The 15,167-nt window shown below is 56.5% G+C and overlaps 2 protein-coding genes across 5 annotated transcripts in view; one reads left to right on the forward strand and one right to left on the reverse strand.

The window, feature by feature from the left end:
- LOC142023627 (cytoglobin-like) overlaps positions 1 to 4,918 on the forward strand; it is a 120,579-nt gene extending 115,661 nt beyond the window's left edge. For all 4 annotated transcript variants that reach the window (XM_075014765.1, XM_075014766.1, XM_075014768.1 and 1 more), the window contains one exon: positions 2,408 to 4,918. In XM_075014765.1, coding sequence (XP_074870866.1) covers positions 2,408 to 2,827 — 420 coding nt within the window. In that variant the 3' untranslated portion in view covers positions 2,828 to 4,918. The remainder of the gene's footprint in view (positions 1 to 2,407) is intronic.
- A 3,005-nt stretch (positions 4,919 to 7,923) lies between these two features.
- AANAT (aralkylamine N-acetyltransferase) lies at positions 7,924 to 14,919 on the reverse strand. The gene is made up of 3 exons (XM_075014585.1): positions 14,649 to 14,919; positions 11,727 to 11,881; positions 7,924 to 9,427 (listed from the first exon to the last, which is right to left on the reverse strand). Exons 1-3 carry the CDS (start codon positions 14,803 to 14,805, stop codon positions 9,122 to 9,124), a joined length of 618 nt encoding a protein of 205 aa, XP_074870686.1. The 5' UTR covers positions 14,806 to 14,919; the 3' UTR covers positions 7,924 to 9,121.
- Between the last annotated feature and the right edge of the window lie 248 nt (positions 14,920 to 15,167).

Raw genomic sequence — 15,167 nt, forward strand, 5'->3', positions numbered from 1 at the left:
GAATGAGGCGGCCATGTTGGTTGGTGGCCACGTTGGCCACGCTGGGTTGGCTGGATGAGGCGGCCATGTTGGTTGGTGGCCACGTTGGCCACACTGGGTTGGCCGGATGAGGCGGCCATGTTAGTTGGTGGCCGTGTTGGCTGTGTAATCCTGCCATCTTTCAGCTCCACTCGAGAAGGGTTTTCACCCCAGAGATGGGGCCATGTTGGGACCCAGCCCAAGACCCAGGGTCTCACGGGCAGGTGGCATTAATAGCCTTGTTTGGTGCAGCTGCAAGCTGTGGGTTTGATGGCCCTGCGGGTGGAAGCCCTCTAATTATCGCAGGGTCCAGGTGTACCAGCTTCCCTGCTCTGCCCTGCTGCTGGGCCGCAGGCTGCCTCTGCTCTGGGACGAGCTGTGAGGGTGAAGCCGGGTCAGGCCTTGGCCTCCCTGCTCAGGCTACAAGTGTCAGTGGCTGTTTATGGGGCACACAGATGGAATAACATGGAGCAGCACCAATTTGCAGGCCACCAGCCTCCATGTAAGGGGCAGTTCGGTGCCTGGCCCCACCCTGGAACGTGAGCACGGCAGCCTGCGGCGCAAAGGCAATGGATAATGGGATTAGCTGCCGCAGCCGAAGCAGACGGGGCCAAGAGAAGGGGCAGCGTCATAAACCGATTGCTCTAGTTCCTGAGCTGAGCAGGGAGGTGTTGGAGAGATTAATACGTGACCCCCGTCTGCCAAGCAGCTGCTGCCTTTCATGCCTTCCTCCTGACTGCTTCCAGCCCACACTGCCTGACCTGAGCGAGGGGCTCCCCACTGCTCCCTTTGCCCACCGCCCCACGGGAGAGATCCTTGAACCTGGGCTCCAAGCCCCTCCCTGGGGAAGAGGGAAGACTGAACCCCCTGGTCAGCTGTGTATCCTGGCTGGGCTTTTACCACCTGGCTGAGCACAGGCAGAAACAGAGGCCGGAGTTCTCTAGTCCTGAGCACCCCAGGCCCTAGTCCAGCACCGGGGCTCCATTCTGATGGGTGCAGTACAAGAAGCTTAGAGATGTTTTTCAGAGGGCTCTGGCTGTCAGCTGCAGCGTGGATTTGCCAGGTGTGGCTGCTCTTCTGGGGCAGGGGGTTGATTCTTTCTGCTCTGGGGTGGCAGTCGGGATGGGGCCGGGGGAACGTGCTAAGCTCCAGGGTGCATTGGAACATACATATGGTGACGGGCGTGAGCAGCAAGGGTATAGCTTGGAGCTGTTCCTTTCTGTAACCTGAGTCGTGCGCTACTGTAAGGTGAGCAAAGGGTGCAAACAGCATAAACATTTAATCTTGCTCCAGACTTCTTGCTAGTGGGGGCCAGGCCCTTGATTTCTCTTCTCAGGGAGCAGGACTCCTAGCTACAGTAACCTGATTAAAAATAGTCCAGTCAAGTTTTTTTTCCAGAGTTGTGGATGACTCGCCGGTCCCCTTCTCTGACACACTGGGGTGCAGCCCAGCCCTAATCCAGCTCCCTGTCTGCACGTGCAGGTTTCGCACGTGCCACGCTCTTGCACATGGACGCACGTGAGCGTGCATGCGTCCTGCGGGTTTACACAACAGGCAGATGGCTAGTCTTCTGCCGCAGAACTCCAAGGGGCTTTGAATTGGGTCACACACCCTAATCCCTTTGACCGGGTGGCAGGTGATTGTTTGAGCGACTGTGGGGTGGGAAGGAGACGGAGTTTGGGTGATGGCTCTGGAAACCAGAGGGCTGAGGGAGCCTTCCTGTCTCGCAGATGGTGTCAGGTTAATTCTTCCTCCCTGGCCCTCCAGTGTGCAGAGACGCGGTGGTGGTCTTGAGGAATGCAGCTAGTGAGGCCCTTTGCCGGGCCCCTTTCAGTCTCCCAGCCTGCACCAGGAACCAGTCCTGCTCTGTGGTGAAGGCTCGTCTTCCTTAGGCTGGTTTTCTGCCTGTGATAAAGGAGACCTGCCTTGGGGAGGCTGCTCGCTGTTCTAGCTGGAGGCACCAAAAGCTGCCCTTGGCTCGAGCTGGATATCTTTTTTAAATGCTGCACCTCTGGTGGTAGCACAAAAGCAAGTGGCTGGACAGAGACCAGATCCCAGGGAAGAGTTTATTGTCATGTCATCCCCTCAGGACTGAAAGGAAGGACAGCACGTGTCAAGGTAGCTGAATGAGCCCTTGCTGTGGTTAGCCTAGTCCCAGCCTGCTGCTTACTTGCTAACAGGCAGAGGGTGAGGGTGCAAAGAGGTGCCCAATGTGCAGTGACTTGACCAAGGTTATACAGCAAGTCAGTGGCAGAGGAGGGAATAGTGCCCCCCCCCCACCCCATTTTCCTGATTTCCCGTAGCGCCCTATCCACTAGCCCATATTTTATTTCTGTGACTGGAGTAAGTTTGAGTGCGACCCACGCTAACCCCTGTCTTTGTCCCTCAGGTGGGCCCTGCTGGGTCACAGTTCGGCTTGCTGGCCTGCCTCTTCGTGGAGCTCTTCCAGAGCTGGCAGATCCTCGAGAAGCCCTGGAAAGCTTTTCTGAACCTCTTTGGGATCGTCCTCTTCCTGTTTGTGTGCGGCCTCCTGCCCTGGATAGACAACATCGCCCACATCTTCGGCTTCTTGAGCGGCCTCCTGCTGTCCTTCGCCTTCCTGCCCTATATCACCTTCGGCACCGTGGACAAGTACCGCAAGCGGGCCATGATCATCATCTCCTTGCTGGTCTTTGTGGGCCTGTTTGCCTCCCTGGTGATCTGGCTGTACGTCTACCCCATTAACTGGCACTGGATCGAGTATCTCACCTGCCTGCCGTTCACCAGCAAGTTCTGCGAGAAGTATGACCTGGACCACGTTCTGCATTGACCCTCCCCGGCCTGGAGACCAGGCAGGCTGGGGGAGGGGTTATCACATGGGAGGTTGGCCCTAGTGTCTTTCCTCCATGGCTGGGAAAGTGACGTCAAATCAGAGTGCAGCAGAGAGGGGTGGACGTTGCTGCTGAGTGGTCCGATTCTTCTTGTCTGCCCTCTGTTGCCACGCTGGAGGGGTCCCTGAGGGCCAGGCCTGCCTCTGAGCCAGTCTGCCCCTTTGTGCCTAGGCAGGATGCTGGGCAGGTGCTGTTATTTTGGGGGGAAGTAGAAGGGTGGTCCAGGCAGTCACTGCTGGATGTGGGGAGAAGTGGAGCTGAACTGACTTGGTTTGCATCGGTCCGGGTGACATGGCACTGACCTGCCACCCCGCCTAGAAAAGCCATAATACTTTGGTCCAGGGGCTGGCCCAGGAGTCCAGCAGCTGCTTGGCCTGGGAGCGACTTGATCCAAATGGGAACGTGGGAGACCTCGGTGCTTTAGTTCCATACTGGAAAAAGGCCTCCAGGGCAGGGCCATGTTGGGAAGATGGCCCCATGCAGCAACGGACGTTGCAAAACCGTCACCAGCGCCTCTGCCTCGCCTCCTCAGTGGCTCTGGGGGCCTTCCTGATGGGATGGAAGCCCCCCGAGAGAGGCACGTCGGAGCAGGCCAGGGAAGTACATTGAGCTCTCAACAGTCTGCCTTTTTCCCCCGCCACATCAGTGACAGTCTCCTTTTCCTGACCTGCGCTGTACAGCCCTTTCTTCCTGGTGCCTAACAACGTGAGACGGGGCTTCGCATCCGGCCGCCCCGTCCCTGTCTCCGTGCCTTGCAGGTACTGCGAATCGTACTGTGAAAGTGAGCCGCTGCTTGCAGGGGTTGCTTTTTATATGCCAAGGTTTCTTACCTCCCCAAGGCTCTAGTGGGAAAGCCCCGTGATCGCCCATCGTGCCTGAGCTAAATGCTCACGATTCAGCGCCCACCACGGTCTCGTGCCAGCGGCTCCATTCAGCAAATGCTGTTGCCTGGTTCTGTGGAAGTTGACGGTTTGAGTGACGCTGCTCAGGCTCATGCAAAGTCCAATTTCCACTCTGGTGCGTGGGCGCTACTTCTGCCAGCTCGCTCGCGCTGAGCTGTGCTGCGGAAACTGCTCTGGGGAAATCCCTCTCTGCCTAGTTCAGGGACCAGTTTGGCCCAGGGAGGGGTCATGGGTTCAGACTCCAAGCAGCATTATTATTTGGTCCAATTTCCATCATTCAGGTGTCCCAGACTTTTCTCTTTGATCTTTACAAGAGCAAAGGCCCGTTTTCAAAGCCGCTTACTCCTGCAAATAACAGGGTCTTTAGAAAACTGGAGTTTTATGTGGTAAGCACAGAGGAGCAGACTGCACGGAAGCTGGGCTTGCCTCTGCCTGTCTTGCTACTGGAATCCACATGTTCCTAGCTAGGATGACCAGGAAACTGCCTTAAAGATGAACCGGCAAAGTCACACACTACTGGCAGTTCTGGGTCGATGTCTGCGCACACACTGAAGAAGGCACGAGAAGGGGGAATGGGTTAGTAAGCAGCTGATACAACTTCGCCTTGTTCAGCCACCTGGGGTTCCTCAGATAATCGCATCCCGAGAGGAGAATTCAGGGATTTCTTCACCTTGGACAAGGCGGAATTCCCCACTCTTTCCCCCTCTCTCCTTTTAAAGCACCGAGAAGCGGGTAGATTTGGGGTGGAGGAGTTACAGCTGGATGTCCTTTCAAATCACGACCTTAGAGAATGGATCAAAAATCACCCAGTGACCTACCTAATTGTAGCTTATTCCCGATCTCCTCAGGCCCAACTACAATGAAGATCTAGTTCGTAGCCACATGGCAGCGTATGGTCGGCTGGCAGGGTCCTGTACGTTAACTTTGGCTGTTCAACTTTCAACAACTAACCCCACGTTCAATTGTCTCTTAACAAGGAGACTTGGATCTTGTGCTAGTGAGAAATAAGAGTTAAGCTAGGGCCATGTAGGGCTTCTGAAGGTTCAGGGCTGTGTCACTGGCGGAGCTCTTTTAAGAAGTGTGTCTTTTTTACATCCTCAATAAATGTATGATGATTCCATCCATGAACAGAAGTGGGAAGTGCCTCCTTCAATGCTCTTTGGAAGCTTTAAGGGCTTGTCAGTATTGGGACGACAGAGGCGGTCACCCCAAGGGCTCTAGTTCTGCTGCAGCCCGCAGCGGACAGTGTCCCTGCTGGCGGCTGCTCGGGACACTGTGAACCACGCACTGCTGGTTGGCCACCCTCTGGCCACGTGGCCGCCTCCCACGTGCTTGCCCACTGAGCTATGCAGCGTGTAACAGAGACCAACCCGCCCTTTCGTGCGCTGGGGTTGGATCCGGGATAACCCCCTGCTGCTGCTCAGGCTGTACCTCTCTGAGTGGGGAAGGATATCAGGTAGCTCGAGTAAGGAGTGCCTGGCACGGCTGTCCTGCCAGGCCTCTGAAGGCCAAAGCCCAGTAGCGTGGCCTGAGCCGGGGCACAGGGGCCGTAAGTACGTTTGTTGCTCTAAGCCCCCAAAGGCTGGTCTCGCTTGGGAGCTGCTGTCCCTGAACGAAACAGGGAGACGGGCCCCCTCCAGCTCGGATGTTTCACAGCAGACAACTCGCTCAGTCTCCCTCGAGCATTTGGCAACTGGCCTCTCCCCGCATTAGCCAATGTGACTGGTGCTGGGGCCTGCCTGTGTGGTGCTCTCAGGCAGTGTGGGCTTCGTGACTGCCTCCAGGCCCACCTCTCCCCAACCCTCAGCCTCTGTTTTGTCCCAGCGCCGGGGCTGTCCCATGTCGTCACTGGTGCTTTTAAATATGGCCTTTCCCCTAACGAGTGTACTTATGTTATGAGAAGCACACAAAGCCCAGTTCCCAGGCGCAGTGGGTGGCACTAGGTTGGGACAGTGCCACCTCTTTGACGCTTGGTTTGTGACCAGCGGAACAGGCAGAGCCTGCATTAACTCTGAAGCCAAAGCGTCAATTAAACGATGGTGAAACACAAATTGTACAACTCTTCTTAATGAGCCTGGCTGTCGTCTTATTAGCGACCCTAAAGGGCCTTGGGTCAGTTACTCTGTCTCAGAACCAACCACTGCTTCCTTGGCGTTTCTGCCAGCTGTTCTCCCAGGACAGGTATCCTCACCCTAAGGTTCAGGAAAGCGAGGCGCTTGTAGTGAGGCCTCACTGTTTAAAATCTGTATTGCCACCTACTGTGTAATGTCTGTCAACTGTATATATAGACCACATTATTGAGCACTTCACACTAGTGTGCCTGGCAAGTAGGGCTGCTGGATTCTTCCCATTTCACAGGTGGGGGAACTGAGGCCCAAAGTCTCAGTTGCACAAGGCCTTTCGGGAAATCTGTGGTGATGCAAGATATTCGATCCAGGTCTTCAGGGACATTAGGTGAGCGTACTGACCACTACACCAACCTTCCTGATCAGCCTTCCATGTTTTCATACGGCTGTGTTCCCAACCCAAAATTCACTGACATTAGTAGTGTTCCCCCAATCCTTTCCATCCATGTGTGGAATAAATATGTGCACCAAGGCATGTGTGAATGTGCACCACCAGGTGAAACACAGACCTAGCCATGGGCGCTCCGCTTATCAGCTGAGAGACGTGTGAATCTCTGGTGAGCTGGCTGCACGAGAGCACAGCATGCAGGGAACTCTGGGAGTCAGCCGCTTTGCTGCTAGAATTGCAGCATCTTGCTCCTGCTGCCCCTCCACTAAAGCAGAAGCCCCCTCCCCGGCCACCACCATACTGTTGGGACCAAGCAGTTGTCCATTTCTGGTCCACTGCAGAGACCCAGCCCCATCCCTGTGTCCTGGCTGAATTCCAGGCTGGTGATGCAGACTCCAGGCTGGCTGTCACACTGTCACCCGTATTTTAAGTGTCTTTGTGCAGTAACAGACTGAGCAGCAGGAAGAGAGCTGTCATCGGTGCAGGCTAAGTCAATGCTAGGTGTGAACGCTCCTGGCATAGATGATGTGTGTACAGGCAACACCTGTGTTGGCCAACACCACTCAGACCCAGTCCCCAACCAGAATAAACTGTCCTGGCGAAAGGCCTCTTGCCTGGTATCACTCTAGCTGTGCTGGGGCTTGGTCTCAAAGGTTCACACAGGCAGCACCCCAGCCATCAGTATGCCCAGGGCAAAAGTTCCTAGCATCTAGTTCCCCTGCTACGGGAGGGGTCGGGTTAACTCCCGGGAGCGAGGTGGGTTGGAGGGCTGCAGGAGGCAGATTGGGGGGCTGCAGGATGGGGAGGATGGGAATCATGTCCCTCCTGCTCTAACTCAAACCGCTGCCAGGGGAAGGTAGCGGGGACAAGTCTGGCCCTGAGTGAGACAGCCAGGTACTCGGAGTCTCTATCTGCATGTGAACTGATGCTGAGTTTGCGGAGTCCTGCCAGCAGCCTGGTGGTGTGGGAGCTCCCTGACCCCTCCTTCCTTAGGAGAGACTCCCCAGGGGTAGGGCTGTGTTTCCTGCACAAAACGCCTCCTCCCTGCTGCTGTCAGTCCCAAGGATGCTCATGGGAACAGGAGTGGGTTAAAAATCTGTCCTGAATGAAATCAAAGTCCAGGCAGGCAGCACTGGCCTAGCAAGGGATGGATGGAAGGTGAGTCGAGTTTGGATGTCTTTGGAGAGCAGCGAGGGAAAGGAAAGGCAGCGCATGCCTCTTGTCAATGATGGCATCCCAGGCTCTGTCAGAGGCAAACCAAAGGGAAGGCTGCAAGCTAGTGAGAAGGGCTGTTACCCTGCGTGATCTCAGCAGCAAGGATCTGGCAGACTATCGGGGTGCGGGTTAATCCTCTCTCCCTTTTTGTAGTCAGTCTTTGCACCAAATCTTACTTGGTGCCTCAGGCTGGATACTTCCAGCTGGCCCTTGGCTAAGACGGGAGTGGACCACTGGCTTTCCCGTGGAACTTCAAGTGTGCAAACCAAACTCAGCACTGCTCCCTTTGCATAGCTCTGTAACCGGCTGCTGAATTCCGTTCCAGGAAAACACAAACCCAATTAGAAAACACAACAAATAAATCCTTTACTTGACGATAACAATAGAACTGGCAGACAAACAGCGCAAGGTGTTCTGCAGGGGTTTTGGTTATTTCCAGTGAACCGGGAGAGCAGACGCTAAGAGCTCTGGTGTACACACACAGCTGGTCCATGGAGGGAGGTGGGAGGGTGCACCCACCTTCTTGTTCTGAAGGAACAAACCAAGCGATGTTGCTATTTTTGGATTTTGCAAACCCCTTGTGTGGTTATTGGACCGATGTCGGTGTTTCGCGGGACCCCTTAAAGCAGTGCTTTGGATTTCACTACTTCATAAGGACCACCAGTGTACCTCTCAAGGGTCTGTTGAAAACTCTACCCCTTAACAACCCTTTGGGGGTGGGGACTGATGGAAATGTCTACTCAGTGACCAATTCTCCTTGCTGGGCTTCTTAGAGAGCATTCAGCCGTGTGTCTCATTTTGTTTTTCTTAGGCCTTGAGCATGCTGTGGTTTTTGGACAGCCGCTCCTACACTGGGTTGGAAGTGGATGCCCTAGTCTGCCAGAGCTGTGGCTGGGGCCACTGTTGGTCCCGTAATAACATAGGCACTCCCGTGCTTGTTGGTTGCCAACCTAAATGAGCACAAGGGGCGGGGGGGCGTGCTGGATCTTACATATGTACAGAACGTGCGAGCACAGATCCCACGTGATGTGTGTCAGCAGAATATGGCAGCGAGTGGCTAGCGTGAGAAGGCGCCGGTGGCTTTTCCCCCAGCGGAGCGCACGAGAGAGGTCTGCCGCCACCGCGCAGGGGGCCTGCCGCGTGGTGCTGGCGTTGGACCGTTTGACAAAGAGAACAAAAGCAGGGAATCCAGGACCTGAGCCCTGCGATGCTGCTTCTCAGGCAAAGTCATCCCCCGTTAATAACGTAACGTGCGATCAGAGCTTTGTTAGTCCCACGACCGCTTTGACAGCCAGGAGCTAAAGCAGAGGCCGAGTGCTCGTCAGACCAGATGTACCCCTGGATGGGGAGGCCAAATGTTGGAGCTGTACGCAGCCAGACGGCTGAGCTCAGGGCTGGAGAAGAGGCCTGGGTGCTTCTGGCAGTTCCAGAGCAGTGCTAGGAGCTGGGCGGAGGCCAGTGGGACGGGCCTGGAGCGTAGCTCACCAGCAGGCCCAGAAGTCAGCTGTGACGTGGGTCGGGAGAGCTGCTGCGGCTCAGTTCGTTCTGGGTCTCTGGTCCTGCCGTTGCCTGAGAAGCATCACCAGCGGGGAAGACGCCGGCTCAGCAGCCGCTGTTCCGGCGCATGAAGGCGTGGCCACGCACGGGGCACTGCATCTCGACGAAAGCCAGCGAGCCCACGGACACCTGGCAGGGGCCCAGCGCCTTGAAGCCGCACTTCTCGTAGAAGGGGACGAGGAAGTCCTCGCACATCAGCACAGCCCGCCGCACGGAGAGCAGGCAGCGCAGGTACTGCAGGTAGCGCCACATCAGGATGGAGCCCTTGCCCTGCTGCCGGAAGGTGCGATGCACGGCCAGCACGTGGATGTGCACCGTGGTGCCACCAGGCTTGTGCAAAGTCAGCGCGTCCTGCCGGGGGACAGGAGGGGAGGGAGCAAAGCACGCCGTGAGAAGAGGGGGTGGTCCCTGCCACGTGCCCTCGGATGCTCTCTAGTGCATGCCTTTGGCCGGGCAACAGGTGTAATGGCCGCGAACGAGCAGCAGCCGTGGGACCAGGCACACGGGCACCAGCTGCGGCTCTCACCCGCTCCGTAGATGTTGGCGCGATGCCTTGCGGACGGGACCCAAAAGCTCTCTGTACCGCGGCATGCTGAACAGGTGCTGTCGTGCTGGTTTGCAAGGGAAACTGAGGCAGGGACAGGCTCTAATTGGAGCCGCTCTGCTCAGTCCTTCCTGAAAACCAGGCGCTACCAGATGTGCCCAGGGCTCCAGAGAGGCAGTGATGGCCGTCGGTATCTACTCTGGGCCTCTAGCCTCGTATTTTTCTGCTCTAACAGAGCTGGGGCGCTCCTTCCCCGGCAAAGGTTTCCGGTGCCGTTTGGAGTTTGAATCACTTATGATTGCAAAGAGGTGTTTTGTTGTTTTTTTGTTTTTTTTTTTTAACTTTTAACCTGTTTGACACTCGCCTGGTAAGTTTTTCGGTACCAAAGCTTTACAAATAAGTGAACGAATTAGCAGTTAGTGCTGCCAGAAATCGCTCTGCAGTAGCGAGCGAACTCCTGCTTGGAGAAATGGGGGTTTGTAAAACATGCTGCAGCAGCTGGCTCGGCTGGACGTGTATTTGCACTAGGAGACTGGCCCCGTTGTGGTGCAGTTAATAGTCCCGCTAGACAGGCGCGGGTTAACTTTGGCCTTTCAATTGTGTCCGCTTTGTGAAGGAAAGTTGCTGATAGGGAATTTTTTACGCCTCCGGTTCTAGGCTGCAGCCTGAGGACAGAGAAGGGGATTCGTGTACGCAGGCAGTCAGGGGCATGTTGGCCCAGGGCGCCATGGCCGGGCGATTGCGCAAGGGATTCAGGCTTCCCCTCACTGGCTGTGGGGACACTGGGAACACCCAGAGAGCTGAGAAGAAGGGGGAGCCAATCTCGGGGAGTAGCCAGGCAGGGCCTTTAGGGAACGTGGAGGCGGCGGACTGGGCATTTATGTCTCAATGGAAGGGGAGGCAGGCCTGGAGGGGAAGGGTGGAAGCTGTGAGGGTTTGTGGCTCTGTCTCCCTCTGTGCTGCTGGTTGTGGGTTCTGCACAGGGGAACCGGCTCCTTTCCGTAACCAGCAGCACACTCCAAACACCTCTGTAGTTCTCAGGTTCCCAGGGCAATGCTCTCCCCTGGGAGGGGATGGCCGAGCGCGGGGGCCTGAGGGCTGCCCTTAGCCTTTGGCATCAGCTGTTCCTTTTTGGTCGTTGGGTCAGGGCTGACCTCCCAGCCAGCATATAAAATGCGTCCCTGTGGCCTTTTGCCTGGGGTACCTCACTACCCCATCCCTGTGCTAGGCGGGCAGGGCCGGAGCCAGGCTGAAGGGGGATCTCCCTCCTCCCTGAAGCCGGTGCCCTCTTCTCCCCACTGCCAGGCTGCAGCCCCTGCGGTGAGTGATTGGCAAATGAAACGCTGTGCACGGGATTTTTCATTTTTGGTGGTGCATTCCCCCAGGGGCAGGGGGAGCCGGGCTGTGAAAGGGGCGCGGGGCAGTGAGGGGAGCTGGATATAGGCACCAGGGGTCGAGGTCTCTGGGGGAGGTGCCACTGGCCCGGGGGTTGATGGGCATCGGGGGTGGGTACTGGGGAGTGGAGCGGTGTGGCAGGGCAGGCTGGCTGCACAGCACTGGGGTGGGACAAAGGCAGGAGGAGAGTGCAGGGGTTGGGCCGAAAGGGGCCCAGGACAGGGGTTCCAGGGCTGGGGAGCCCACGCGTGGCATGGGAAGTGGTGGGCTCCAGGGCACCACAGCCCAGGCTGAGCCGGGGTGCTGGTTTCCCGAAGGCCGGCCCTGCAGGGAGCAATACAGAGCCGCTGCTGCTGCGGCACAGCCCTGTTGCCCCGAGAGCGGTGGATGTGGCTGACAGGGAAAAGCCCTGTGGGCGGCAGGGCTGAACCCCGGCTTCACAGCTGCAGGGGACAGGAGAACGGAGCCTCCACCCCGTCTGACATAAGCACAAGCGGGTGTCTTACAAACGGAGCTCGTTGGGTGCTGGACGGGGCAGCTCTGCACGTGGGTGCTCAGCTCGGCTCTCGGGTCAGAAATGCTCCTTAGAGGCGGCGGCAACCCGATCGCTAGTCGGGCCTATGCATGCGTGTCTCAGCGCTCTGCTGCCTTCCTCTCCACCCCCAGCAGGGAAAGGAAAGAGGAGCTGCAGTAGCTGGAGCTGGTTCTTACCTGGCTGAGTTTTTCCTGGTCCCAAAGGGATCCAATAATGAAAGCCACGAGCCGGCCTTCTTCAAACCAGCCAAGCGACAGCTCAGGGCACAGGTTCAGGAAGTGGCGGATCTCGTCCATGTGAAGGGGGCAGTCGCCAGAAACGGAGATGAACGCTGGAGGAGCACAAAACGAGGCACTGTCAAGGGGGACCAGCTTCTCGGAGCAACGCCGCAGCCTCCCCTGAGCTGGGAGCCGCTCAGGGTAAATGATGGTGGATGGGAACGAGAGCTCAACAATGTGAGGTGTGAACCCCAAGCCCTGGCTCCAGGCGCTCCTGGGCTCTGGGGCTGTTTGGATCCCAATCTGAACTCAGTGGCTCAAGGTGATCTCTGCTCCAGTGGGAGAAGCCGGGAAGGCCTGGGACTCCCCTTCTCACCCACATCTCTCCTGGAAGCTGCTGCCTGGTGGGAGTTTGGGACCACAGTCTGGAGGAAGCCAGGCCCTTGGGTCTCCGTAGCAGGAGAAGTGATCTCCGATCAGCACGTCGCTGAACCAGGACACTGCTTTAATGCTCGCTCGCTCATCGGGAGCGGTTTCGGAGCCACTCCTACACCACTGAGACTCCCTTTAAAACCCTCACAGATACTTATACCTGTTCAAAGTTCCTGCTAACTGAGCTGGGAAACGCTGGCCCTGGAATTTGTGTGTGCCCCTCTACAGCTTGGGGAGTGATCAGTAAAAGGGGGAGTAGGATGGAGGTGAGAGTAGTCTGGGGTCTACACAGGCTATGAGATGCTGCAACACTGAACCACACAGTGCCCGACTTTTAGGGGCCTCAAGTCACGGACAGGCCCAGCGATCCGCAGAGGTGAGCTCATCGCCGAAGCTGTCCCCAGTGAACGGGGAGAGCCCAGCGTCCTGGACTGGGAGCCACAAAGCCAGCATGCCCGGAGTGGAGCTGCCGAATGAAGTCCCTGGGCAACGTGGCGGAGAGGTGAGTGGGCTAAGCCCGGCTGTGCTCTGCGCCCAGCTCTGCAAGCGAGCTGCCTGGAGGGAGGAGCCATGCAAGTCTCCCACTTCTCAGGGACCTGCTCTAGCACCTGGGCTGGAGAGTCCTCCTCTCTCCATCTGGTCCCAGACTTGGAGAATGATTGATTTGGTGCCACCAGCTTCACCTCTGCCAGCCGGGTGCTGAATGGGACCTGGCCCAGAAGGCAGCCTCTGAGCACGCCTACCAGACGGGCCACCGAATGCCTGTCCTTGCCTGGCTCGTGAGTTGCAGTGGGGCTTGGGCAGGACATGCCTTGGAGAAGGCAGCTGTGCACACGCTTAGAGGCGGAAATACAAGGGCCGGAGGAACCTGTGCTCTGAAAACATAGGCCCAGAGCAAATGTGGGGAGTTCTGTGCATTGTAGTGCAGCCAAAACTGGGATTTAGCTGCCTAGATCTGGAGCTTTGGTGCCTCAGGGTCTGCGGATCTATCTGAGCCTTTGTGTTTAGGATTGTGGGAAGTGCTTATTGCCTTCTGCTAACAGCTGTGGGCGTTGTCACCCTTCACTTTAGGCTCCATGTTGATTTCCAGGCCTGGTTCTCCACTGTCCTGTATCTCGTGGTCATTTACACCCCTGCGAAAGGGATTGGGATGGAAATGTTTACATCCCCTGTGCTCCCTGCTTTGTGTGATTGTAAATGACATGATGGTGGAGAACCCGGTCTTGTCACTAGCAGGAAACCCCTCCCTTCAATACAGCATGTGGACCATGGCAGGGTCATGCCATGATGTCTCTTGCTGTTGGCCATTGCGGACGGTCGCGTGGCAATGACTCCCCGCTTCTCAAGCGGGTTTGCTGGTATTTCTTCCCAATTTATCTCAAGAGGGAACAAAGGGCCAGATTCAGTCCTGACCCTCGTGGCGATGCAGCCCAGGGTTTGCAGCTGCAGAGAAATCTCCTCAGGGAACACCAGACTAGCTGCAATGCCCTGGGTTCCAACAAGCCCTCGTCTGTGACTCTCTGGTTTGAAGACTGAGATGTTTATTCTGCCCAGTTTGAATCCCAGCTGGCTCCAGTGTTCAGAGGTGCACAATGAGGACGAAATGCTCCACCCTTTTGTTCCCAGTGAAATCTGGCCCTAGTGACCCTCCTGTGGCCAAAAAGCCACTCTCGGCACAGGCTGTAAGAGGGCCAAGTGGTTTTCAGGGCTCATCAAGGTGCCTACAGCATTCCTGCCAGCAGAGAGCCTCTCCACAGAGTGGTGCTGGTGTGGGAATAAAGATGTGTGGCTTTGGTGTGGCTCTAGGAATTTTTCTACTGACTCCAACGGGGCCAGGAATGGGCCCATGAGTGGTTCCACCATAAACCCCTTGCCAGCTCTGTGCTACTGGGCTCAGAACAGAGCTGACCCTGAGGCTGCTGGGTGAGAGGTGCATGAGTCAATCCTCTCCTTCTGCATCTCCTGCCGTTGCTACAGGTTTAGCTCCGTAAAGTTCCCTGGGCTTCAGCTTCTAAAAGACATACTACGATGACTCTCAGCTGTTCCCATCTGCTTAATCACAGGGTGCTTGGTCCTGGTTGCGTGCAGAAAGAGGCACATTTCCATTTTCATCCAGTGCTGGGTGTTATTGTGAATTAAGGGATGGGGAAGTACACACTGAATCTGTCGTCTGGCACCTTGGGACCTGACTGGTGCTGAACAAGAGAACTTGCCGGACCAAGGGAGTCAATATTGTCTAGCAGTATGACCGACACTTCCGCTCTTCCCTGGGTTCTCAGAAGACATTTAAGGGTCAATTACAGCTAAATAACAGCACAGAACACTGACAGCCAGGATTGGTGGCTGAAAGCAAACTTCATGGAACCCCAGGAAAACTTGGCCACACCCATGTGAAGTGACTGTCCAGCTAACTAAAACCAGATGGCCGGTGGGAAGGGGAGCTCTTACCTTCTCTCTCAATTTCGAAGACGCTAATTGCATCCTCAGGAGAGAGGCTCCGGAACTCGCTTGCGGGAAGTGTGTGGCGGCGTTGCTGGCCGGGGGAGCTCTGCAGAGGCCGCAGGTGAGTGGGTTTCAGGAAAGGCAAGGCGCCGATCACGGACATCCTCCTCCTTTATTCCTGGCGTCCTCTGTAAACGTCTCCTTTTGGCCACCGGTGTCGTCAGCAAGTTGCTATTTCTGTAAATCTTCTCCAGTGCGATCAGCCGCTTGCCAAAAATACCTGCCAAGCACATGCTGGATTAGGTAGCCTGCCTCCCTCGCTATATATGGACTCTGAGCCCTGCGAGAGCCAACACAGCCACCGAGCCCACCATCGCAAATGCACGCAGGCTCTCAAGCATAATTACCATCACAAAGCGGAGGAGGGACCGCTGGTCATGAAGCTGGGACCGGCCTGGGCCGAGTCACAAGAACAGCTTCCCCTTGTCAGCCAGCTGAAGCTGGGAAACAAAAGCCGGCCACCTG

This window comes from Carettochelys insculpta, chromosome 20 (genome assembly GCF_033958435.1).
Source record: "Carettochelys insculpta isolate YL-2023 chromosome 20, ASM3395843v1, whole genome shotgun sequence".
Lineage (NCBI taxonomy): Eukaryota > Metazoa > Chordata > Testudines > Carettochelyidae > Carettochelys > Carettochelys insculpta.